Genomic DNA, 14,488 nt, shown 5'->3' on the forward strand with positions numbered 1-14,488 from the left:
AAGAAAAACCCCGAGCTGATACATTCGTGTCATATTTACTCAAAACTAATTTTCATGTCAAAAAAAAAATCTCAAATCGGTATTCCCGTAACAAATCTACCGCAATCCTGAGTCAAAATTAGGGATTTTGGTAGGCTTTCAAAACTGGAGGGAGTTTTTAGGGGAAAATTAGCAGATTTCCAAAATCTCACTTTGTTTTACTTCATATCTGGCTTCCCGAATCGACATCGTTTAGGAGACCCAGGTAGGTTGATTTTCCATGTCGGATGCACGTCGCAAACTCGTCATTCGAGTTGTATTGCCGCGTGTGGTTCCACCTCAACAATCTAGCCGATGATAGATTTGTCATGGGAGTATCAGTTTGAGATTAATTGTGAAGTGAAAATTAGTTCGGGGTAGATATAACACAAGCGAACTAATTTGGGATCTTTGGTAGTATTGGCCCGACTTTCTTCCCAACAAGAAGACAGAGAATCTCATTTCAAGAATTAGGATATGTTTTTTTTTTTTGTCGTTTCCGAATAATGCCAAGACAAAAAGCTTCAATAATATGCACGTTCAACGTGGATCACACTGGCAAGACTCCAGATGGGACTCGCACCATCCAGCTGATTAAATAATTCGAGGACCTTTTTGTAAAAAAATCTTAAAGTGGATGGTCAAATTAAAAAAATCGATTTCAACCCATGCAAGCACATGCAATGCCAAAACGAGTACCAAAAGTCGAGACGGAGAGACGTCGTGACGTTGCCGCCACCAAAGGAGAGACAAAATCTAATTTAAATAAAATTACGAATAAAACTCGTAAAATATAAAGAGTCTAAAGCAACACTTTACTAGGAATTGCAAATTCGATTTTTATTCAATGTGCAGAGGAAGGGAATCTAATGATGTTGCGTAATAATTACACACTAAATCTTATAATCTTATCCACCGAATCGGTCTCGTCGACCGCAATTTTCAAATATGTGTTGTGGAGCGGCGACACTCGACTGGAAGAGCGACGTTATGCTAGTGTCACGTGATGGGACCGTTCTACACATTATGCTCTTAGACGAATGTTGTTATCTCGAGCTTTGCGTGTTCGTCTACTGAACCGCTTGCCATCCCGACAACCTAATTTTGCAGAACTCGCACGTACATGGGGCAATTTGGATCTCATCAAAATCGAATCGAAATCAGAGTCGAAGCTCGTAGAGCCATCATCATCGTGCCGAAGTTACTGACAAGTGGCACGGATCATGGGGCCTGATTTAATACGGGCTTCAACAATTTTCTTGGCAAAACGTCTCATTATTGGTCGATATCCTATTAACAAAATGGGCCTTTTGGGATCGGATCTATGTACCGTGAGTTGCAACTAAACCTATTAGTGTAGTGTCTTGTCAGCCCAAAAAGAGCCCATCGGAACTCACCAACTTCTGAGATCATGCATAGAGTAGGAATGATTTTTTGGGCCTCAAAAGATCTCAATTTGTTTCCTCTTTTTGTCCTATTTAGTCTTTGAAATCGGGAGTTCACATGGACCTTTTGCTGTGTAAATTGCTTTCTACACATGTGGCCTCCATTGGGAGAATCCGGTCCGGTTCGATTCAAGGCCAGTTCCAGGAAAGAGCAAGAGTGTTCACTTGTAGAAAACTCCGGAACCGACTGGGCTCCATTCCAGTGTTAGGATCGATTTTGAACCGGTTAAGACTATTTCTTAAGGTAAAATTTTGCTTTATTAACAACTAAGAAACTCAGAGAATTAAAAGAACCCATAACTCACTCAGTCATTCTAGTCTTTAGCCTTTCTTTTAGTCTTTCCAATTTCGCCAAAAATAACAAGAAGAGGAGGAGGAGGACGGCTCTATGTTCTACCTGGGTATTGGCTTGGAATCGGCCGGTTAGGTTTCAAAGGAAACCAGTTTGGGTCCCGATTCTAGGTTTATTGAAACCGGCCCTCTTTGCTCGGTTCTTGATTCCAACTCCAGAACTAGACCACCTAGAGATGCTCGAATTACTTACCTTAGTCTAATAATGACCTATCTCTCGAGGGACTGTGAAAGATGTTCCATTCCAAATATTCATGTTATTGCGTTGACTTATATTCCCCATTGGAAGCCAGCTAACAAACCTACCTACCTACTACGTGATATTTCTCATTTCGATCTTTTGAGTAACGAAAAATCTCGTATGGACCACAACGATTTCGACAATTATGGCACAGCCATTCGAAGAAGAGTTGAGCTATGCTACAATTAGTCAAAATGACTCTCCCTGCTACCAATTCTTTGATCATCCTTTCCATCCTGTCTAAGTGCTGACACAGGCTTGTCCCTTCTTGCATCTTGCTCGGAAAGAACCGTTGCTGAAGAAACTTTATGTTTGCCATTGTCATTGACTCATACATTCTCGGCGAAGTCTCCCATTGAAACTATTACCTTATCCTTGACTGGCATTAGTGCCATATCCGCGGGCTATAACCCAAAACTGACCGGGCTGTAATTAACACTGTTGATAACTGCTCGTCATCAAGGAAGCTTTTCATGGCTTCAAATCCAGTTGGCTATCTCATCCTATAGATCTCTTCTTCTTTGCGTATAGGGGTCTAGAACATTCAGCCTCTATAGAAGGAAGGCAACTCCTCTTTAGGGTGAGTGGTTTCAGATTCCTTATAGGTTCCACATGGAACCTAGAATCTACCATCGGGTACAGGTTCCTCATTTTTTGGAACTTAGAACCTACCCGTCGGAACCTGAAACCTACCCTGTCACAGGTTCCAAAGTCTAATAGGTTTTTTTTTTTTTCATCAAAACGAAAATGAACGCAACAATATTGAACAAACTTGTTATTCATTAAAGAGAATACAAAATACTAGTTTTCCTGACATTACGGTTCAAATAAATATAATTAAAATGAGAATTCATTACATAAATCGATACTAGGGGTGAGCAGTTTCATGTTTCGTATAGGTTTCACCCATGATAATAGGTTCCTTATTTTTTGGAAGGCCCAATTCTTTAAAAAACCCTCAACTTTAGCCTTTGTCCCAATTATATCCCAAACCTTTTTTTGTATCATAAAAAATCCCAAACTTTCACTTTTGTCCCAAATCTACCCCATTAACTTTTCGCCCAATTTTTTAATAATATTTTTTATTTTTTCGAATTTTTTATTTTTTCTTTTCTTTTCTTTTTCCTTTCCTTTTTTTTTTGGTTTCACCTTCAACCTTTGGCCCCGACCTCGCCGGCGAGCTGAGCTGCTCGGACCGGCCGACCCGCCGTAGATTGAAGGTGAAACAAAAAAAAAAGGAAAGGAAAAAGAAAATAAAAGAAAAATAAAAAATAATATTAAAAAATTGGACGAAAAGTTAATGGGTTAGATTTGGGACAAAAGTGAAAGTTTGGGGTTTTTATGAGACAAAAAAAAGTTTGGGATATAATTGGGACAAAGGTTAAAGTTGAGGGTTTTTTAGGGAATTAGGCCTTTTTTGGAACTTGAAACCTATCCTATCACAGATTTGAGGGTCGGTTCCAGAGTCTACTCAGGTTTCACCTGCATTATTAATTGAATAATTGTAGTGAATTATCACCTTTAATGACCACCACTTACTTCTATAATCCACTAACCGCAACTTATATTTAGGCATGCGAAAAATATAAAACGTTAACAAGTTATAAAATGAAAGTTCAGATTAGTGGTTTCAGATTATATTATCATCATCTAACGCCATGAAACACAGCAAAATCACGCGAAGATATAGACTAAGAAAAAACACAAAAAACTTGTTTTGGTTGCATGTTGCGGGTTGTAGGTTGCAGGTTTCACCTATCTAGAACCTGGAACTTATCCGTCGAAACAAGTTTTTCAATTTTTGGAACCTGGAACCTACCCTGCATACCTTGAAACCTAAAACCTAGAGATTTCTACTGATCAGGTTCCAGGATAAAACCTGGAACCATGCTCACCTTTACTCCTCTTTCGTCTTTTTTGGCTCTCCCCCATATCTTTTGTTACTACTCAAAAGTTAGAAAAAACTCTTAAGTGCATTTGTATGTCCGGGTTGGTTTTGCTTCTAACTTTTAAATTTCACTTGTGTTTCTTATGTCCAAGAATCTTATGCGTTTTGTCGTTTGATGTCATTTCGCACCATGAAAAATTTGTCTCGTGTTATTATCAAGAAAAATAGTTACTCACGTAATGTGTAAATTGTAGGGTTCATCAACAAAAAACAACGCAGCGGAATATAGAACCCTAGATAGGATCCATGTGTATATTGAAATCAAAAATGAATTTCGATACGTACCTTTTGCAGATCGAAGATAAATCAGCAACTGATTGTGTCTGGATGAGCGCCCCAAGTGTTGCGCCTCTACCGGTATCCACACACACGAACGGAATTCTCCAACGATCCACGTGCTAGCGAAAGATCTTGAAGTTCCTTTTCTTGAACGCCTTTTGATTTTCGATACTCTATCGAAAAAACCCTAGAAAGAGAACGACTATCTATTTATACAGCCTCATTATCTAGCGGAATTAAAAGAAGTGGGCCGGGCTATTTGGGCCCGCCAAACCGTCCACCTTCAATCGTACGTTTAATCGTTATCTCATAACGCGCACGACCGCATAGATAATTTAAATAGGAGAATAAATTAAAATCTACTTCTTAAGTAGATCAAGGCGCACAGACAATATTAAGTCCATTTGCTATTGTGTGCGACCCTGTAGGTTCACTAAACATTAGCAGTGTGCCCAAAACTCTTTTGGCCCACAAGCCATAAGCGGTCTCTAGCAAGACATTATGACTACCTAAGTATAGTGAAGATCGATTTTCCGACACAATCTAATCCACAACTAATATTAGAGTATCAACCTTGATTGATTCTTAGGGCAGACCACTAACATAAATATTTTAGGATCTTCAAGAGAGAGGGAGAGAGAAAATGCGTATGAGTTTCATCTTTATCGATAACTTTTTTTTATACAATTTAGTCATAAACATTATGACAATTTGCTCATGTAGTCCTTCCGACTAATTTTGGTTTGAAATCTCTGACGTGGACTCTGATCGTCCTACGTACATCGTTCACGAGGACAATTTTTTAATTTATTATTAATTTATTTTATTTTATTTTCTAAATCGTGGCTGGCAAGGGTCACCAAAATAAAATGTATATAATTTATAAAAAAATTAAAAATTTGTAAAAATTATCCACATCAGAGCCGGTTGTGCAACGTAGGATAGCTCACGTCCACATTAACGATTCCCACCGAACTACATTAGTAAATTGTCAAAAGGTTATGACTAAATTGGCCAACTCAAAAGGTTTATAACTAAATTGGCATCCATACAGTACGGTTTGCACCTTTTTGGTAATTTTCCCAGAAATAAAGCAATGTAATGTAACAAAAAAACTAGTTATCTTTATCTAATAAGAAAATAACAAGATATCATATGATATACATGATATTCAATATCTCCAACAATATTCTCTAATAGGGAATTCTCCACTAATCCACAAATATTTCAACGTTATGGCAAGAAAGTCAGTAGGTATTATATTGAAAGATTTCATGCTGAGGTACCTCATAGAATGGCAATTTGGAGACATAATCGATCATTCAACTGAAATAATAGAAGCACTTATGGCGTATTTGTTTCGGGGAAAACTACATGAGAATGGAAAATATATTCCCGGAAATAATATTCCAGGAAAATGTTCTAACTTTTTAAGTTAGATTATTCATTTTCCTAATTTTTAGCATACATATTTTCTTTGATCGTAAATTATTTTCGATTGACTCATCATTTTCAACAAACTAAGCATGTTCATGTCCAAAAAACTAATTCGGGAAAAATTCTCCACTCAAACAAATGCATTTTAAGGTTGCGAAATCTTTATCCTCTAGGTTCATGTGGTGGATGAGGATTTACAACAGATGCAAAATTCAGGTAGAGCTAAACCAGGGACCACATGCACATATTTGGTTTACTAAACAGTACAAAAGATCACAAAGTTTCATGTGGACCGCCTAAATTTCCACTCCAAGAAGATGCCGAATTTAAAGTTTTTATAATGAAAAATCTTCTTGGGAATGATAATTATGCAGTCACGGGTCACACTGCCAAGAGTATCTTTTGGGTTGCAGGACATGGTGGGTGTTCCAGGTCTTATTGCTTGTGTCCTTTTGTGTGGTGCTCCTTCTGATGTGAAAGTGGTAGGTGCATGCAAGACCCTCGTTTTAGGCAACGTCAATTAAGAGTTTGGGACCGCTTTGGCTTTAGGTACCCCCAAAAGGTTTTATTCCCTATTTTTGGAAGCAACTCTCCTAGATTTTCATGAACTCATTTTTTTTCTTTTTTTCTTTTTATTGTGATCAGATTATATCTAAAGTTATGACATGCCATCATCGTCTTTAGAGAATATAAACAAAACAATTTTGTAGATTCAATTCTGTCAGGCCACGCCACTCACGCATCAAAGAACCTTGATTGAACAGGAACTATTAAGTTTTTTCACGTTTTTATGGGATCGAAATTGATACTATTCATCACATTATATATAGAACAAGCCTATATGGTATCTATTTTATTTACTCACGTCGAATTTCGAATCAGTGTTCGCTCTCGAGGCTTGAATCTTGAAAGAACCCCCCACCAAATCACATGACTCACCAATTAACTTGATCTACCTTTACGAATTTAACAAATAATTAGGTTCTTGGCATACTAACCATGAGAATAGCCCGACTCCCATCATATATTTAGCAAATTAAACATGCTTATCATCCTTTGGCTTTGTGGGGCCAGTCTTTAACTACTACTTAAACTTTAGCTGTTACTACTCCTCGAGGGCCATCTTAGACTAGGGACAGTATCCGATGGAGAAAATAATATTTTCCTCCGGCCTTTTCCTTTATGAAGGGGAAACCTATTCGAGTTCCTCATAACACAAAAATTACAACATTGCTAAGGATAAAAGGGTTTCTTTTAGATTTTCCAATATGTTTCTATGAAGGACTTAATTGCGAGGTTTTAGCAAGCTGATTTTTGTCCGGAACAAAACGCGTGAAATCCCGTGTTTTACGACATCTTGTCTCCCATTCATAATGACTTTAGAGACTATATTAATCGCTCTGTCAATGAATCCTTAGATTACTATTCGACGATGCGTATAGACGGAACGGCTTCGTGCACTTTTAAAAAGATTAATCGAGTCATGCATTTGAATACCCCCGTATTATAAATAATTTTCCTTTTTTAGCCACGAGTCTAACGTGATTAGCTCATGCAACATCCATGATGGATCACGGGATCAACTTTATTAATCGCTCTGTCGGTGAATCCTTAGATTACTATTCGACGATGCGTGTAGACGGAACGGCTTCGTGCACTTTTAAAAAGATTAATCGAGTCATACATTTGAATACCCCCATGTTATAAATAATTTTCCTTTTCAAGCCACGAGTCTAACGTGAATTGCTCATGCAACGTCCACGTGATGGATCACGGGATCAACTTTATACATGCAGAATTATCAAAGGAAGAGATTTGATGAGGTTGGTGTCGGTACACGTGTGAGCGAGAATCTTTGACGGGGAAAAGCAAGTACGGTACAGCTCTACGAATACGAGATGTAGTCCACAGTTTCTCCCACCGTATATCGATTCGATATACGATGGACATAAACCCAAAAAACAAACGAAAAAAAATAAAACATCAGACACAAAAACGAGCTACGCTGCTTCTTCTTCTCGCGAAGCTCTCTTGTGGGTTATTGTCCTTCGAAGCAGTCGATGCTTAGTTCGAGGGGTACGTGTATACGCTTGGAAGCGTTCGCCTTTTTGGTTAGGCGGGGCATTGGAATCCAGCAGGAGGCGTTTTGCCGCAGTCGACGAGCACTTGGAGGGCGATGGGGATGACGATGCTGATGTTGAGGAGCTTGGCCTTGATGGTGGTGCAGAGGCACAGCGCCGCGTCCAGGTCGAGCAGCCCCTGCAGCACGGGGCAGCACGTGTCCTTGGCGCTGCTCCCGATCCCGATGTGCACCAGCCCGCCCAGCACGTCCACACACGCCCCGAGCTTCAACGTGTCGATCGGGCACGTCTGCGGCGCCGGCGGCGGAGGCGGGCACGGCACGGGCGGCGGCGGCGGCGGAGGGCACGGCTTCTCGACGGGCGGGGGAGGGGACGGCGGCGGGGGGAGGACGACCGGTGGTTTGGGCACGTAAGGCGGGGATGGTGGCACGACGGGTGGCTTCGGGGTGGGCGGCGGGTACACGATGGGAGGTTTAGGAATCGGGGGCGGTATCACCACCGGAGGCTTGGGCACGTAAGGCGGGGATGGTGGCACGACGGGTGGCTTCGGGGTGGGTGGCGGGTACACGATGGGAGGTTTCGGAATCGGGGGCGGTATCACCACCGGAGGCTTGGGCACGTAAGGCGGGGATGGTGGCACGACGGGTGGCTTCGGGGTGGGCGGCGGGTACACGATGGGAGGTTTCGGAATCGGGGGCGGTATCACCACCGGAGGCTTGGGCACGTAAGGCGGGGATGGTGGCACGACGGGTGGCTTCGGGATGGGCGGCGGGTACACGACGGGGGGCTTCGGCTTCGGGGGAGGCTTAGGCGTAGGCATGGGAGGAGGGCAAAGGGCCGGAGGTTTGGGTCCGTAGGGAGGGTGGACGACGGGAGGCTTGGGAAATATGGGAGGCTTGGGGAAGTGGGGCGGCTTGGGAAATAATATGGGAGGCTTGGGGAAGTGGGGCGGCTTGGGAAATATGGGAGGGTGGACGATGGGAGGCTTGGGGAAGTGCGGCGGCTTGGGAAGTATGGGAGGGTGGACGATGGGAGGCTTGGGGAAGTGCGGCGGCTTGGGAAGTATGGGAGGGTGGACGATGGGGGGCTTGGGGAAGTAGGGAGGTTTGGGGATGAAGGGCGGTTTGGGGTGGTGGGGCGGCTTCACCACCGGAGAGGTGGGCGGTTTTGGCGCCGGGTAGGGGCAGTAGGGGCAGGCGAGGGCGGCGAGGAAGGTATCAGCGACGACCAAGTAGGCTAGGAGGAGCAGGAGGTGCTTCCCCATGGCCATGGCTGCCCAGAGAGAGAGGGAGCAGGAGCAGCAGTTGAACTGATACACTTCGAGTGAAGTGCAATGCAGTTCACGCAAATATCACTATGGTTTTATAGAGAGAGAGAGAGGGAGATAGCAATCGTTGTCCTGCTCTTGAAAATCTAGTAATTTATTGTGGTTTGTCTTGGTTCATTGACTTTACAGCTATGCGTTGGGACATTACTGTCAGCCTAGTGGGGTGGGAGCCAGGGTTTAAGCCGGATTTTGTTTCCCATTTCATTCAGTAGTCCCGATTGAGTGTCTTTTCTTTTTCATGTTTCATTTCCATTTCTGTTACCAGCATCGCTTGAATACAAAATGCCTCGAACCCTTATACGAGTCGAATCTCCTCACATGCACGGCGTCATCGAATTTCGTACGTAATCCCAATCCGGAATGTGGATCCTCCAAACCTGATGAGGTGCTCCTATCGATGCCTCGACGAATCCCTAAACACCAATGAAGATCAAAGTTTTTCAATTATCAATGGTCGAGATCCGTTGAGCTGTTGAGAGAAGCACCACACGACATGGAGAATCCGCATCGCCCGCTCCGGTTAGACTCTGACGTCCGATCCTAATGGGTTTTGTCCCATGAATGCCGGGTCGCATCGCTCGTGAGCCATCCTCCTCCGTCGCTGGCGTGTTCATGCGGAGATTTTGGTTAAATGTCAAGAACTTGGGGACGCGACCCCGAGAACGTGTCTGGCTAAATCGAGCGCGTGCGTCGTTTTCTTCCCGCTCCCCTTCTTTCCCCTGTTATCATCATTCAGTAAGTATCCAATGAATAGCTCCAACCAGCTTTCTTTTCCCACGTCAGTGTTCGGTCCCAAAAGCCCAAAAAGAATAGCCCGAAATCCAAGGCGCTGACGTCATATTTACGAGTGGAGTAAAGCTGGAATCGAACATCGGAGTACAGGATTCTACAAAGTGCGATAATTATTAATTTTTCCTTTTGGGTGTCTAGAATTCTTACAAAAAGTTATAATTAGAACAGCCGAAAGGATTGAACTTTAGAAAAAAATGGAGAAAACGCGGATGAGGTTTTTTTTGGCGTGTATCTGACTGTCGAGCCCGTGAACACGAGGATCTTCTCAGGCCCGTGGCCCCACGCGGGCCCCGTCCCGCTCTTTCCTCTCCACGGACCCCGAGCCAACAACACGGCAGCGCTCGATGGATGTCGGATTTCTCGCTCTCGCACCGCTGGTGTCGCTTGTCACTCCGCCATCCGCACGATCCTCAGACCACCAAATCTTCAATCAAATAAGGGATAATGAAATGGATGGTATCCAAAATTTGACCTAACGCGTAATACAGTTTCGAGCTTTTTAGTTGTTTAACGTGTGGTTTATGAACTGTTATTTAATGTGTAATGTAATCGCTGAACTTTTAATTTGTTCAATGTGATTTATGAGCTTTATATACATATTCAACTTAGTCATCCAACGTGGACTAAGTTGAATATGTATCGAAAGTCCAGAAATTACATTACACATTATGTTACAATTTATGGACTAGGTTAAACAAATTAAAAGTTCATGGATCAAATTACACATTAAGCTAAAATTCAGAAACTATTTATGTTATTTTCCTATCAAAGAAAGAAAAAAAAATTAATTTAATTCCGAAGCGCCTATTGAAAAAGCAGGCATCAAGGACCTCTGAGCTTATCAAAAGGGTATCAACAAAACTTTAAATCTCATTTCTTGTCATTGTACGTGTTCATCTCAGCCGATCCTCTAGTGCCAACACGACGGGGGGAGGTCTCTGTCCAAACCTCTCATCTCATGCCAAATCTTCACCGTAATCAGCAGTAGCGGGGTTTCGCGTTTTAACTTCTGGGATATTCTCTGTCCCCGACAAAGTATTGTGTTAGCAAACACATGAAGCATCAAGCCGAGTTTCGCGCTGTTCCTTTCGGATATCCTTTGTCCACAACGAAGAGTATCGCGCTAGTAACGCATGCATCAAGCCGAGTTTCGCGCCGTTCCATTCGGACATCCTTTGTCCACGATGAAGTATCGCGTTCGTAACACATGCATCGAGTCGAGTTTCGCGCATTTTTCCTTTCGGGACATCCTTTGTCCCCGGTGGAGTATCGCGTTAGCAACACATGTATCGACAACCAAGCAAATTTATTGGCCACGAGTCGATTCTTGTAAAAAGAAGAAGAAGAAGCGACGCACGTAATGTATGTCCGGGGAGATTGATTTGAGGGAAAATTTGGTGAATTCTGAGATGTAAGGTACTTTTGGGACTAAGCAAGTAAGCAGAAAGGAGGAGTCAGCTAAATTATCAAGAGCAAAAGCAAACGATTAAAGTTGATGCTGATATTGCGACCCCACCCCCCCTCTGTCGGCCATATACTTACAAACCTAATAAAGTGGGAAGGGGAATTATCGTAGAATAATATGAACCGAAACCCTAAATTTGTCAATTCAGAATAAAGCAGTTGGTTGAAGAATTGCCTACGCGGTATGCAACTCCAAACCCTACTAGGTTCGAAAGTCCAACTTAAAAGTCGATACACACGAAGGGAGGCCACAGATTGTAAGAAGAACAAAGAAACCCGATTTAACACTATATACAAATGTGAAAAAAGCAAAAGAACGAGCGTTCTCACGTCGAAACTTAATTGGAGTTGGTCACAACTTTTATGTGTCTAAGGCATCCTCACTCAATCATTGAGAATTTAATTTAATTACTGATTAAGGGTGCGTTTGTTTCATGAAAAATGATCGCTTTTGTATCACTTGTAGAAACGAATCGACGAAAAAGTTTTTCATTGTCCATGAAAATGTTAATTTAGGCATAATTGTCGTCAATAATGAAAATATTTTTCATTACCTAATTATTTTAAATAATACAAGCGATCATTTTTATTCAAATTATTTATTTTCTGCGAAATAAATGGAGCCTTAATTTCTTTATTTTGTTCTCATGGATTTTACGTTTCCTGAAAAAGGTATCAAGTGAATAACTTATTCGCTATCTTCCTTATCATCAAGTGATGATATTTGTTAATAATTCATTCCTATATTTGATCGTCCGTTTAGTTGTGAGATTGATAAGTATGAAGTTCTTCGATAATTGGAAAGAATGACAAGAATAATCATATGTTTTCTCATTTACTTTTCAATCCCAATTTTGATAAGAGTTTTCAAAAAAATGAAAGTTGGAGAAGGTCTCTAAGCCAAGCAACGTTCCTTAGTTCCCAAAAAGAACCCCCACTTGCCTCTTTCTGGGACTAATTAAACATGATTAAGTAGTCCCGTGACAATTTCGTACTGTTAATTGGGGTGTTGTAGAATTTTTAACTCGAGAATTAGAGGCTATCCGTTCAAATCCACCAATTACATGCAAAATACTCTGGATCGGAGTTACCGGTGAAAGCCAAAGGCTTGGACTTAATCGGTTCACCCGAAGTTTGGATGGTGTTTCATGGGCTTTTGAATAGCTAGAACTCGATACCCTTGCATCCGAATCATAAAAAAATGAAGGAAAAAAAAGATAGAGGAAGGATTGAGATGAGATGAAATAGTCAACCAGTTAATCTCGAGTAGCTCTTTCACGAGCTAGCTCGGTTGCATCGTGAACGAGTAAATATATTATCGTGAAATGATTATATCACGTGACATGCCGACGTGATATATCGAAATAATCGATATATATCATGTCGGCGTAGGCACTACTTAAATGCTTGCGGGGGTGATCAGGCTGCATGGAGGGGAGGGCGAAAGAGCGGGCTCTCCTCAGATGCCGGTCGTGCATCATATCTCTTCTTGTCAATAAAGAAATCTTTGATCGTACTCTATGCCGACCTTTGTCGACCCTATGTCTATTCCCTAGCCTACGGACCGCCAAATTGCCGTAAATAATCCTTTCTCGTTTGTTTTGGCGCTAACCTATAATGACTTTTGTAGGTTCCTGCACATGGTCGTGTTGTGGTAATTGTTTGCTGGATGTCCAAATAAAAATTGATATTATGCATCCGTTTCATAGACATTGCCAGGGCGGGTCTTGCCGCAATATACCACGATTATAGAATTTATATATATATATTTTATGTACATGCGGTCTCGCTCTATTTAAGTATTTGGATTAAAATTTTTAACATGATATTAGGGCCAGTTCTGTCCCAGTTAATTTCCTGCTCACGTCTCAAATTCGACGTGTCGTTTTTAATAACATTTGCTCATTTCTAATGGAAACTTGATAGAGGTTGTTGAAATATATCACATAGTCTGCGACGCGGAACTTGTTAATGAGGCTATTATTTTGGAAAACTGTGTGATTGACACTTTCATGTGCGTGACAATAGAATGATTCCGAACAATTAACTTATCTTGATGTCTCTCCTTTTTCACTGGTCCCGCCAATAAAAGGAATATCCTGCTCATTAATTGCGTCTTTTATGAAAGAAAATTCACTTAAATCACGACTTTCCTTTTCCTCCGTTCTCGCTCTTTCTCCTTCGCCCACTGCTCTGGACCCCAGTCGCTGCGACCGTCGCGCCTTCGGTGACCATTGCTTCTCATTAGACTTATCAAAATAGGTCACATTTCTTAACTCATATTTGATGGGCCTCATTGTTATATGAGTTTTTTATATTTAGTAAACGGTTCATAAATGGGTTTAAAATGGTGAAGCCCAAAATAATATGATTGTTAAATGGGTTCACAACTTACTTAGACCCAATCACCTCTATTGCGCTCTCTCTCTCTCTCTCTCTCTCTCTCTCTCTCTCTCTCTCTCTCTCTCTCTCTCTCGCCCTCATTCGATATCGTACTCGCTCACTTTGTGCTATCTCCTCAATTTGGATATGAGTTTTTCTATATTTGGTTAAATGTAGAAGTGTTTAGCAATATGGGTCGGGTCGAGCATGAGTTACCAGATTTATATTGCATGTAAATAGGTCAAAACGGACTAAATGGATCAATTTGAGTCAGATCATTTTCGATCCGATCCAAACTCGACCCGATCTGATTCGACCCACCTGTTTGATATGACTACTCCTCACCACGCCACTGGCACTTGAGCCTGTGCACGTGATCAATGTGCTCTTGAGCCTGTATGGAGCTTGTGCTGAGCTCGTTGCCTATGACCCGGAGCTAGACGCTCCGCATTGAGGTTTGTCCCATAGTCGTCGAGATCTTGACGTCTATGTATGCTACATGTATCTTTCCGAGGTCTCCATAGCAACACCAACGCCAAAACACAAAAGAGGCTTGGTATTAGGATTTTGAGATTTTGGTTGGGTGAAGTGAACTCCAAAATGATGCGAATCTTATCGGCATCTTGTAAATGAGACGAGGGAGGACATGCTCGAGGGCCGAAGAGATTACCGGCTCATGAATCGGAGGTCACCATTCAAATCCCACAGGTTGGGTGCAAGCCG

At 41.9% G+C, this 14,488-nt stretch overlaps 1 protein-coding gene across 2 annotated transcripts; it reads right to left on the reverse strand.

Moving 5' to 3' along the window:
- Positions 1 to 7,517: 7,517 nt before the first annotated feature.
- LOC115688872 (36.4 kDa proline-rich protein-like) lies at positions 7,518 to 9,147 on the reverse strand. 2 transcript variants are annotated; one of them, XM_056315452.1, is made up of 2 exons: positions 8,785 to 9,147; positions 7,518 to 8,694 (listed from the first exon to the last, which is right to left on the reverse strand). In XM_056315452.1, the coding sequence occupies exons 1-2, from the start codon at positions 9,068 to 9,070 to the stop codon at positions 7,832 to 7,834; spliced, it is 1,149 nt and encodes a 382-aa protein (XP_056171427.1). In that variant the 5' UTR covers positions 9,071 to 9,147; the 3' UTR covers positions 7,518 to 7,831. The 2 variants fall into 2 exon arrangements, with proteins under 2 accessions (XP_056171427.1, XP_030470670.2); XM_030614810.2 differs by having other exon boundaries at positions 7,518 to 9,147.
- Between the last annotated feature and the right edge of the window lie 5,341 nt (positions 9,148 to 14,488).

Source organism: Syzygium oleosum, unplaced genomic scaffold (assembly GCF_021117445.2).
Source record: "Syzygium oleosum isolate NSW1041296 unplaced genomic scaffold, Sole_v2.1 Sole_v2.10, whole genome shotgun sequence".
NCBI lineage: Eukaryota > Viridiplantae > Streptophyta > Magnoliopsida > Myrtales > Myrtaceae > Syzygium > Syzygium oleosum.

What these genes read in the sequence shown, in the direction of transcription:
- LOC115688872 (XM_030614810.2), bottom strand. Translation starts at nt 9,070, where the DNA reads ATGGCCATGGGGAAGCACCTCCTGCTCCTCCTAGCCTACTTGGTCGTC.